This window comes from Natrix helvetica, assembly GCF_964273705.1.
Source record: "Natrix helvetica genome assembly, chromosome: 4".
Taxonomy (NCBI): domain Eukaryota; kingdom Metazoa; phylum Chordata; class Lepidosauria; order Squamata; family Natricidae; genus Natrix; species Natrix helvetica.
Genome location: NC_138550.1, coordinates 146760384 through 146773414, shown reverse-complemented (window position 1 = coordinate 146773414; position 13031 = coordinate 146760384). Strand labels below are relative to the sequence as shown.

At 33.4% G+C, this 13031-nt stretch overlaps 1 protein-coding gene across 3 annotated transcripts in view; it reads right to left on the bottom strand.

Annotated features, from left to right (window-relative positions):
- Positions 1-13031, bottom strand: part of RIMS2 (regulating synaptic membrane exocytosis 2) — a gene marked incomplete at its 5' end in the record, with an annotated part of 310377 nt that overhangs the window by 130731 nt on the left and 166615 nt on the right. For 2 of the 3 annotated variants that reach the window (XM_081953026.1, XM_081953023.1), the window contains 2 exons: positions 4756-4869; positions 7791-7947. In XM_081953026.1, the coding sequence (XP_081809152.1) occupies positions 4756-4869; positions 7791-7947 (271 nt within the window). The remainder of the gene's footprint in view (positions 1-4755; positions 4870-7790; positions 7948-13031) is intronic. The other variant, XM_081953024.1, reaches the window with a different exon arrangement.

Below are 13031 nucleotides of genomic sequence, written 5' to 3'. Positions count from 1 at the left end.
AAATATCTCCATGGTCATGTGGCTGGCATGACTAAATGCCGAAGGTGCACGGAATGCTGTTACTTTCCCACCAAAGGTGGTTCCTATTTTTCTACTTGCATTTTTACATGCTTTCAAACTGCTAGGTTGGCAGAAATTGGGACAAGTAACGGGAGCTCACTCCATTATGCAGCGCTAGGTATTCGAACTGCCACCCTGCCGACCTTTCTGATCGACAAGCTCAGCATCTTAGCCACTGAGCCACCATGTCCCTTTGAATATACATACATACATACATACACACACACACACACACACACTGTATCTATATATATAAATTCCTTTCAGATATAGTGATAACATCAAATAGGAATTCTTCAGAGAAAAGGTTATTTTTTTTGTTTACTATCTTTCTTCCCAAAAACATTTAGGGAGAATAAACCTAAATCTTTTCATCCGATCAGTAAACATCATTAGTAAGAAAGCAACACAGTCTATGCCTAAGCAAAGGTGGCTGCTTTAATGAACAACATAGAGATCTTACTCTCTTACTGAAGCAAGTTCTAAAGTACTTTTCCCAAATCATTTTCAAAGCAAGCACAGCATTGTTACATCTATTGTTATTTTTAATTAAATTACATTTATATGTCAATAAAATATACCTTATGTTTTGTTATGCCATTACAGTACTCCTAATAAATTTACTAGTACTGCTTAAAATTTTTAATGTACTGCATTGTTTACAATATTAAATCAGGATTAAGTTTTAAGGCTGCATTCTTTCTATGCCACAAATATTTCTGAATGACTTGGAATCAGTTACTGCCTCTAGCCTAAACTCTCTTATTATGTTGCCATTACCGGTAAGAAAATATAGAAATCAAGTACCCTGATTCCATGGATACAGAGCAAAAAATAAATAAAAATGGCATGGATTGGCCCTGTTTATATTTCCCTTAATGTTTGGCAGTAACAAATAACTATAGATTTACTACATTTTTCAATACAGATTTGTGCACACAAGCATTATTTTTAAGCTGGTAGTACCACAACCTCCTAAATCATAATTGAATTTATATAAACCTCTCTTCCAAATATTTCTATGGGCAAGAAATAATTAAAATGTGTTTCTATATTACGAAGATTTTCTAACTTGGTCACAGCGCAACTATTTGCATAAACAAAATAAGAAAAAACATCCTAAGTGATTTTTGACAGATTTATCAGTTTCCCTCTGCTAGTTTAATCAGGTTTTTAAAAATGTTGAATCTTGCTGAAATTGCTTATGACCCTGGGAGATCTCAACTCAATATGAACATGAAATAAGTGAGTGTATGTACTTGATAGTCTTTATTTTTAATTTTATTAATTTTAAACTAGCCCCAGTAAGATTCCGGATCTATTTTTTTTTTTAATCTAGTGTTATATTGAAAAGAAGAAAACGGGTATTTATTTGTGGGGACAAATGGAAAGGAACTAGGGAAAAATCCTTGGAGCGTGTCATTTAGTGCAACCATATTGGTTCAGCAGTTATTGCATTAAAAGGAGTTCATTGTCACAGACCAGATCTAGGAGCAAAAACAGCAAAGAATAACATGCAACAAATAAACGTCTTATTATAATTTACTGGACTAAGAACAGTTATTTCAATATTTGCAAAGTTTCATAGTAAATAAAGAACATAATAGAAAATAATTCTGACACAATTTTGACAGAATTCTGTCAAAACCTTCCTAAGATAGAGACTGTAACTCAGTATTATGTATATTCTTTCAAAAACAATTGAAAGAAAGCTTGTATAAATCTGAATTTATCAAGTAAAGTTATTCCTACTTAACAGCATCCAATGTGAAAGTTTCTGCACTATAGATTTTAAAAATCTCTTGAACAATAGCACATATCAGTTCTGAAAAGTATCTTTCCCTTTTTGAAATTCAAAAAAATCCTTGTTTTCTAACATAGCCTAAAACAAAGGGGATTTATCATTAAACAGTCTTATCATATTCCTCTAAAATACTAAGTCAAAGTCCCATATATAATAAATGATATTCCAATGAAATAATATTTTTATTTAAAACTATTTCCATATAAGAATTGCTTCTCACACTGACAAAAATTCACCATTATATAGACAACCCGAGGCAGGTCCACTAACATAGCACTTAGACTTATATACCGCTTCACAGTGCTTTACAGCCCTCTCTAAGTGGTTTTACCGAGTCAGCATATTGCCCACAACAATCTGGGTCCTCATTTTACCCACCTCAGAAGGATGGAAGGCTGATTCAACCTTGAGCCTGGTGAGAACTGAACTGCTGGAAGTCAGCAGAATTAGCAAAACTGCATTCTAACCACTGTGCCACCACAGCTCAGGGAAAAGTGCTTCCCTTCCTTCCAGTATACCATATGACAAGGAGAAAAACACTCAAAATCTCTATTCCTAATTAGCTACATTGGTTTTAAATTGAAATGTAGTCCACTTGCTGGAATTCTTGTATTAGTGCTTGTTTAGCTTTCTAAATCTTGCTAAAGAAAGCTATGAATTCATGCTTGGTAAAAATTGTTTCATACCTTTCATGCCTCCATACCTCTGGAGAGAATGAACCTGGTCTCAGAGATTAGAATTTAGTTTAAGAATGGGAAACTAAGAGAAGGAATAAATGTAATTTTTTATATTGGAAAGATGTGCAAAGTACAGGACTGGGACAGGACTGGAGCTGGAATTTGTGCTACTTCTTAAATAATAATCTGTAGTTAGGGATAAGCAGCTAAGTGCTCATAATTGCTAATGACAATTAGTAATTTTAACAATTGTTCAAGAAAGTAAAATAATAATAGCTCCAAAGTGCTATTAAAATCACAAATAAAGTAATAAAGTACAACGTGAACCCATTGAAATATAAAAAACTGAGCTGGCAATGGCTGGTTTTAAAAAATGAATCTTATGGTCTTATTATGGCTAGTTCAATGAAAATGTTAAGCAATGTGTGATGGTTACAAAAAGATCAAATTAATTTTTAGAATGGAATCATTAGGACAATTCATTTGGATGACATTAGGAATGAAACTGAGAATGAAGGACCCAATACAGTAATGTTGTTATAGGAATCTATTGTACTTGAAAAATAGTGCCACATCTGAAAATATTGTGAAGCTGAAGATTTGATAAGAAAAGAGAGGCATGACAACAGAGATATAGAAAATAATGTATGGTGTGGACCAAACATGAACCAGAGTGAGTGCCTAGTTAGAACATATACTCATGCATGGAAACGAATCCAGCACCATTCAGGACTGACCAACAAAAAAATACTTTATACAAAACTTGTAAATCATGAGATTCACTGTCTTTTGCAGTGCATGACTTCTGAGAGCCATATTTTGTAAGTTTTATAAAGAAAGACAAATTAACAAAAGCCTGGGTTACCTACCTATGGCTAATAGCTTATGCAATTACTACCATTCACAATCCACAATCTTGCCCTTTAAATATAAGATGCTATTGACCAACAGTATAACAAAGCCATTGCTTTTCTGTCTATGGTTATGAGTTTCCAGAATGCCTCTGGTAGGCCACTATATAAAATAGCATACTAGAACACATGGAGACATTGGTTTCATCCAGCCAGGTTATTTTTTTTTTTATCCACTCTTGATTACCAGCATGAAAACAAAAGCAGAAAAATCATTAGCATCCTAGAAAGGCCTAGAAAGATCTTTTCATGCATTACTAAAATGTTGGAATCTGCTGGCACCTTAACATGTTAATTCAAAGATCTGGATCAACGTATCCAGTGAGTTGGCAAGTCATGCACAAAAGAAGCAGTAGTAGATCTTAAAACCAACATTCTAGATACTGTGTCTTACTTAAGAACATAAGACTTGGCTGAGGTACTGGCAGAGCATTGATATCTCAAGAATCCTGGACCAGTAGTGATGAAGGAGCACAAACAGGAAATTCACCTGATTCTGATTAAAGGGATATGATTTCCTCCCCTCCCCCATCCAAGCCACAAAAGCAACAGCTTTTCAGCTGTAAAGAATGCACATTTTGGCATAGGCATGGAAGGAAAAATTAGCAAGATTGATTCTGGTCCCATTTCTAATTCAAATATACAGACCAAACCATGGAAAAATAATTAAAATGAATACATTTATATGTATTTATAAGAGAAGAAATATTATATTTAATAGAGATTCTCAAAAGACACTTTTGCACTAAGCCCAATCTATGAGATGAACATACTTTGGAGGTCAACAGCTGTACTACATGTGTTTTCTGTCCAGAGATAAATGCTGCCTAAAAGATAAGTATATATTGTTTAAAATATATTTATGTATAGGCAATCGGTGCTAAAATCAAGTATAGAATGTACCAGGAAGCTTTCCAATTATTTGATATATAAATATCAAATTATTATATTGGTAAATTATTATATATTCCTATTTCTAAAGGCCTTAACAGACTAATTATTATTTACCTTAAATGAATTACTATTCAAAATCAAATTAATAGTCAAAATAAAATAAAAGCCTCATAGAATAAAACTCTAACTTCTTTAAGTTAAAAGGTACTTGCTGCCTTCTATTTTTCTGACAGGAAAAATGCACAGTATAAATACATAATATACAACACAATACCTCTAACAAAATAATAATTTCAAAAACAGGAACAATCCATTTTTTTCTACCCTAATTTTGTAAACCAGAGAGCTGAAATGGCTCTGCCTGTAATCTCTGTTTCCATTGTTTATTCTGTTACTTCAGAATATCTACCTCTCTCTGTCAGGACAGTTGTGGTCATCCATTATTCGATGTCTATCCATTCGATTCATGGTATTGTAATGTGCAGGAGTAGATCGGGTCCCTCGAGACCCATGTTCCACATTCCTTGAAGAAACAAAACCATCAATGTTATAGTGGGGGAAATGAGCAAATCCCTTTGCTAATCTCTAAAATGATCTTTAGTAAATAAATGCAGACTGTCATATTTTTCTCCCTAACAGTTTTTTCTGGTCATTAATACATATGCTGGTTATTTAAATTCTGGCATCTGATGCAGCATTTTGGAAAATGCTTTAGCATCCTATAAATCTTTACAATCAGATAATTGTAAAACAGGAAGTCGGTAGCCTCTTAATCGATGAGAGAAATTTGAAAAAATTAAGCCAGATTCTAATGCCTCCAATAGGTGGGAAAATTGTTTCCTGAATATTTAGATTTGCTTTTGCCATATCCTAAAATTGTTGTGCTGTTATATACAATTCTATTGCCCATTAACTGACCAATCTTATTTGGAAATAAAATGAAATTCCAAACAATCTATCCACTACAGAGTAAGCATGTAATTTAAAATTATTCATGCAAAATAACCAGTATTTATTGAAACAAATTCTAATTATGATAAATAGGTATCTTGATGAATTTTATTGGTAATTCACATTATTTTCTCCAACAATCTGGGTCTTCATTTTACTGACCGCGGAAGGATGACAGGCTGTGTCAACCTTGAGCTTGGTGAGATTTGAAATCCAAATTGCAGGCAGCCAGCAGTCAGCAGAAGCAGCCTGCAGTACTACACTCTTAACCACTGCGCACCGCAGCTATGTATGCTGATATATTAAATATTATAAAATATAATTTAAGTATTTTCCTCCATGTCTTTTTAAAAACAATGTTTAACTTTTGGCATGATGAACACACCTTTAGAAAATTTGGCAATTGATATTTAAAATGAACTTTTAAACTTTTAAAAGAAGTACATAATTTTCATAAACAATTGAAACTTTCACTCACTATAGGCGGGAATATTTTTTCACAGATGTTATAGGAGGCGTATATTAATTTTATGATATTAAAAAATCAAAAGAATGGTAGGACCTTTTCTGACTAGTACAATTTATATTTTTAACTTTTTTGTCAATTAGAAAACTTAAAATATGTGTTAATTGTCCCTTAATGGGCCATTGGACGAAAGATAAATACTCTGTAACTAAACATTAGGGTAGAGGAACAAAAGTTATAGGACCTTTAATAAAATTATTCAAGTTCAGGGGTTTCAAACAGCCTTGGCCAGACTTTTCTGAACAGAGTGGTATCTTTGACAACAGCACACACACACACACACACACACACACACACACACACACAAAACTTGTCTTCCTCTTTACAAACATATAAATAATTTCTAACCAGTCTTACACCAACTGAACCTCAGCAAGATGGCTGCATCATCATGTCTTCTCAGGCAATTCCTAATGTGTAAGGCTGACTAATGTTTGTTATTATTATTCCCAGTTACAGACAAGACAGGAGTATAATTCTGATATTCTCCACTTATTCTTCCTATCCCCATGCATTTGTTTTCTTCAGTAGTTTGATATTTCTTGCTTTCTTCCATATAGTATCCAGGACACAACTATGTTGAAAAAAATTACATCAGAACTGATATCTATAATGGCTTCACTGAATATTTTTTGTAAGTTAATTCCACACACTACCTAGTTAGAAAAGCTCATCTACTGTTGTTTGGAAGATATTAAAATAATAAATTTTGGGGCTTTCATCTACCTGCCAAAAACTGAAAGTCAGGGCTTCTTCTCTCATGACACATATGTATAGACACAAGTTTCCAATTAGATAGCACTTTTGTGTGGATTTTAACCTTCCTGTTATTGAGCAACCTTGAATAAAATAATGAATATAAATGGTACATGAATAAGTAGTCTAATCATTTTCTTGAGATAATATTTTCAGATGTTAATATGGCTGTTTATACATTTCATTTTGTGCATACACATATATAAACTTAACAAGTCTCATTAAAATATTACCACACCACTGACTAATTATTAATGTGAGTCTGACTATTTTGTTATCAAGAGAAAAAGATTATCTATAATATATACAATGAGGACCTCAATAAAAAATATTTTCTGGCTTTTGTATTTATTTACTGAAAATATTTTACTATAACCAATAAATTTTAAACAGGCAGAATATATCTCAGACCAAGAGTACAATGTAGAAACTGCCACTAGAATATGGAATCACTGATATTCCAGCATGAAATTCTCATATTAAAAATAAATAACTGTTAAAATCTCCCAAGAAAAAATGGTAAGCAGAATAAAAAATGATTATTTAAAATAATGGTAATTACTATCAGTACCACAGTTCTAACAAGACCATTGTATACTTTTCTCACCTCAGTGTTTCTTGTCTGGGTGCAGAAAAATACTTACAGCTTTCCATATTAAACAGAATTTTAAAAAGTAGAATATCATACTACACTCAAATGGAAGATTTATCAGATACTGGACGTAAAATTCATCTGAATGGTGATAAATGATACTAATATAAAAAGTATTTTAATCATTCAATGTTATAACATAATCTTTGTGTATGTAAATATTCATTATCTAATTTCTTTATATTATATAAATTCATCAATGAATAATTAACAAATGTTATATATTATTATACATCATTTATTTTGTGGACACTTGTACTGTTTTAATGTTTTTTGCCTTATTACTTTACAGTTGTTTTATAATTTTAGAATTGTAAGTGGCCCAGAGTCACTTGGTTGAACTGGATGACTATAGAAATTGAATAAACGGCTAAACAAATAAACTAAGCACAGACAAATATGAATAAGCTAATAAAACAGAGTTATTTGTTTTAAGTAAATAATTAGTTTAAGATTTTCTCTCTTTCATTTTTAAAAAAGTTTTATAAAGTCATGTTTTATCACGGTGTATTTTATATTGAACCCCAGCCTTCCCCTACAAGTTTCAACTACAAATTACCTTTGTAATGGAGGAACACTGGGAGACCACGATCTAGTTCTTCCTATACTGTCACCACGGTGAGGAGAGCCTGATCGAGAGCAATGGTTGGATGACATCACTTGTTCTGGCACTGATAATGTTGAGCTTTGAAGATCTCTTCCATTATGTCTGTAATCTACCAAAAAAAAAAGAAGAGAAAGCTAAAGAAATATACAGGCTTATTGATTGGGTTTTTTTAAGTAGCATAGATAGTAGAAAATTTTTCAAATTGCTCACATCAAACCACATAAATTCACAAAAGTTAGCCTTCGTCAAATAGGGCCAAAAAACCCATATAATTAAGTCATTCATTTCCAACAACAGTCAGCCAATAATTTTGGAAACCCCAAAAATGAAATAGGTTTCTGTTAATGTTTTATTTCTTTCCCAAATAAGTATAGAAAGCAGAGGCACACACAATACTGTATCTAATGCTTGGCGACATCATAGACAGCTGTGCATGCAAAACTATTTTCACCCCAAAAGGAATTATGTAATATTTATTAACCCCGAACAGAATGGATAACTTTTATTTCTTATTCTTTTTGTGGGGAACAATCTTTTTGAGATTTTCTGAAATCTGAATCATATCTACTTATTTTTCAGGTATTCTTTTGCTTGGGCCCTCTTCCTACTAAGTGTCGAGGCTCTGACTAATAAACCCAAGCAAATCAGAAATCTGAGACATGGCTCCTTCTCAAAGGTCTTCCTTAATGAGTACATCATATCGGCACAGCTTCAAAGAAAAACCAAATCTATTTTTTCCCGTGGTTACAGTATAATTAAACTAGGAAATAACCCCATCCCCAAGTGTCACAGGTCACATTGGTCCATTGGATTAATTGGCAGACGCTTCAGGCACTCCTTCCCCAACCTTATTGGTTGCCAGTAGAGATGACCTTGGTTCTCATGAGAAAGCTCTTTGTTGTGTCTAGTAATGCATTCCAACCTCCTTTCCCTCTTTCCCCCTCCGTGTGAGGAACAGAAAAATGGATGCTGCCAGGTTCAGTTTGAAATTGAAACACTTATTCATAGATCCTACAGAAAGTATTTTTGTGTAGTCTTGGCCCCAAACAACTTTAAACTCTTTAATAAAAACCGATTTCCTTAGTTTACCTGATGTAATGTCACAGAATATTTCCTGCCATCACAGAATTTTCATTGTAATTTCTAAAGATGATACAGCTTTGGGGGTGGGAGAGAAAAGGCTAACTGCTGGTATAAGCCTTCCTTAGGGAAGTGTCAAAAAAGATAATGCCCTATTTATTCTTATTGATAAAATTTCTCCATAGGTACATAGTTGTAAGCAACAAAATTGAACAAAAATTCTTCAATTACATGAGGGAGAAAACCATTATTGAACAAGTTAAAAACATAAAGATTAATAAAATGAATGGTATATAAAATGGAATGATATTTTAAATAAAGCTGCCCATCATCTAGCAAGTGCTAATTCAGAGCAAGCTACTTATATATAATGTGTTCATTATGCCTTTTCATTGCTTCCCAGAGGAAGTTCTTTAACGGAGCCTACCGTATCTTAATTAAAAACCTGGAAGCTGGGGGAGTTTGTCAACGAGTCTATATAAACTGATGATTTTATTACAAGCAAGATTATAAAAACACAAGGGAGGACATCAAAAATCATGACACAAGGTATAAGAGAAGCTGAAACTGGAAAAATGTAACTTAATAAATCTAAAACGAAAGAACCATCACGGTTATTTGCAGGATAGTCACAACATATACAATGTGTAGAAGGTGGCCCAGATTCTTGGACTTTGAACTATACCATTGACCAAAAATTTGGTATACTACTTTTATCTGGCATGTGCCAGATAGGAACAGCTTTGAGAGGGACAAATATGGAGTAGCAAGGGCAAAAGGTGATACCTGCCTAAAAGTCAGCCAAATCAACCCTGACAATCAGTGGGGTGACAGATGTTGCAGCTAGATTGGGGGTAACTTGCAACAGAAAAATGGCAAAAGACACTCTCCTCTGGTCCTTGTTGCTTCTCCAAAGTCTCTTTTCCTGCCATGAGATTCAAACCTGGAAAATCAATTTTGAGGGAAATTTTGGAATTTAGCATTTAATCTTGAAAAAACGAGGCATGGAGGAAGAAGGAAATGAAATAGAAGGAGGACTGCGTTTGCATTTAGGGTATAGTCTTACAGCTAAAAGAAGTATAATTTGCACTGCAAAATAATTCCCGAATGAGAAATAATTCATTACAATATTTTCAAAAGTGTATGGGTAAAGGAAAAATAATTTGTCATAGCTTGTTATGGTGCAGGTTAATGACAACTGCTTGAAGATTCAATTACAAATAAAATGCATCAATGAATATATGCAGATACTTTTAAAATGTCTCACCCTAATAGCACTGCTATTATATCTGGTTCTATTTCTTTTTTCCCTAAATTTCAGTCATTCAATTTCAAAATTCAAACTGCAGTAAGAGGAAGAAATAATTAAGGTATTATAACCATGCAGTCTCCATGAAAAACATGCATTGTCACCATATGGCATTAAGCAAAGAAGAATTGTTTGCTCTATGGAATGGGACATGGATTCTCGAGCTTAGGAACCAGAACTGCTATGCCATTTGTAACCTAAAGAGAAACTGCAAATATTGTGGGTGCCTAAATCAGTGTTTCTCAACCTCAGCAACTTTAAGATGTGTAGACTTCATCTCCCAGAATTCCCCAGCCTACATGAAGCAAAAATATCTTAAGGCTGTTGATGTTGAGAAACACTTAATTACTATAGCCTGGAAGTCCCCTTCAGTACGAGGTATTTCAAGCAGATCACAAAGCATGCAATTTATTTATTTTATTTTTATCCTGACTTTATTGTTTTAGAAATAAGTCAAGGCAGCGAACATAGTTAATACTGCTTCCTGCTCTTATTCCCCCCATAACAACTCGGTGAGCTGAGCATGACAAGCCTTCCTAGCTGGGCTAGTTTTATGCCTGAAGCACAACTTTGGTATAGTTGTACCGAAAACATTGTACGATGGTACAATGGTACAGTTCATTATATCATTGTTTTCAATAATTTGCCCTATAAGTGGAAATTTTATTTACGAAAAGAAAGGTCTATTTTAGCATTGGGAAGATACGGTAACTGTTTTGCTTAAAAACACTAATCATTACAGTGCTGTCCTGTCCAAGATTTATGGGAGTAAATGTAGTTTACACCAGAAAATATTTAACAAGTGGAATATATATTTTTCTCACTAAGAAATAATAGTAGCCTGGCAATGTTCTTGAAAACATAATGAGAGAGTTTCACATAAAAACAGAACACAAATTAGGTGGTTATTTACAGCAAATAAATTACAAAGTTAATACCTCCCAATTAATACTGAGAAAACTCTTTATCCTCAATGGTTTTAAAATATTTTAATTAAAGAAAAGCTCTAAGTGCCTCTCTCTCTAATCTTACTTATTTAGAAATAAATGTATTTTTTTAAAAATTTAAAGTACATATGCTGTTCCTCCCATTTTTTACTTTTGAAAATGCAAATTAAAATAACGGGGAAAAATAAGACAGCCATTTATCACTACTATAATGCTACTTATCCAGCAACTGACTGTACTCACAAGTGTTAATAAGATAGGTAGTAAAGAAATAGTAAGAAAGGAATTGCTCTTGAAGCAATATAGTGTTTAAACAGAGGCTGAATGGCTGTCTGTCAGAAATACTATAACAGTGAATTCTTGAATTACCTGATCCTTATGAAGAAACCATTATCCTTATGAATCAATCAGAACTGTTAATAAAGTTTATTACATTTGCTTCTCAGAAGTTTTAGTAAGACTGTATAACCATGATTATGTAAATACAAACAAAATAGGCATTTTCTTGTCCAACCATTTAAGCTGCAGTTGCCCTTAGGGAAAGCAACTATCAAGTCCTTATCACTGTGTTTCACCTGAAGGTGGAATAAGGACCATACATGTTATTGCCAGCAATATATAATACCAAAAGGGTGCTACAACTTTTGCAAAAGCGAAAAGCAAATATAGCCCATGGCGTTATCAATCCATAGCTCCAATAGTGGGTTTCCATTGTTTTTACTACAGTTCGCTCATGCGTGCACGTGTGTGCGCGTGATGCTTCTGCATGTGTTGACGCTTTTGCGTGTGCGCAATGCTTCTGCGCATGCGCAGAAGCATCCGGGTGGGTGGGCGGAGCCTCCCGCCTCTGCCACTACACCCAATCCAGGCCGAACCGGCAGAAACCTCCTCTGCATAACTCTAGTTATTGCTAGGGCAGTTTTACTAAAATATAAAGTTGTACATTTTTTCTTTTGAGGCAATGGCTTATTTACATCTATGGGTGCAGGGGCGCAGCAAAAACAGAAAAGATGTAGTAAATGTAATCAAGTGAATATATCCATTAGGAATATAAGAACAGGATGAACATAGGCTGAATTCAAGGTTCTTAACTGAAACATAGATGCTAAACCAATGAGAAGAAAAGCCCCTCTATAGTGACAGCAGGATAGAAAACAAAGAAAATAATCATCTACCATTTCAACTTTATTTCTCAAATTTCATGCTATCCCGGTTAACTACCATAGGGTTTTTACGAAATAATACAAGCTCAAGCTCATCATTGTAAAATTATTAAATTTATATAAAAGATTTCCATATATTTTATTACTACATGTAATTTTGTTTATGGGGTTTTAATATTTTTTCTACTCTTAATCCAGCAATCCATATGTTTTGCCTAGGAATAAGCATATATCATTTTTTTCAACAATCCAATCAAAGTTTGTTTCTTGTTCCCTGCAATTTTTCCAACAATTCTTGTTATCTCTATGCATAACACGATCACAAAAACTTTTCATATTTTCATATTATACTCATATTCTTTTCCTTCCTACTTCTTTCGGATAAGATTTAGTTCTTACCTAATGAAATTTTTTTTTAAATGTGTAACTTTGCATAATATTTGAAAATCATAATTGCAATCAAAACCGCCTATTGTGAACTAAAAGCAAACATACTCCCAAAAGAAAAACCACACCAAAAGAAATAAATAGGTTCAAATCCTGTTTTTTTTCCTTACCCCCAAAACGGTAGGATATTGCTAAAAAAAAAGTTTGATTCATTTGCCAGCTGACTGAAGTTATAACTAATTTCAAGCTTTATGGTATTTCTACACCAGTTTTCCCTTTATGTCCTTAAAGATGGTTTCACTAGTTC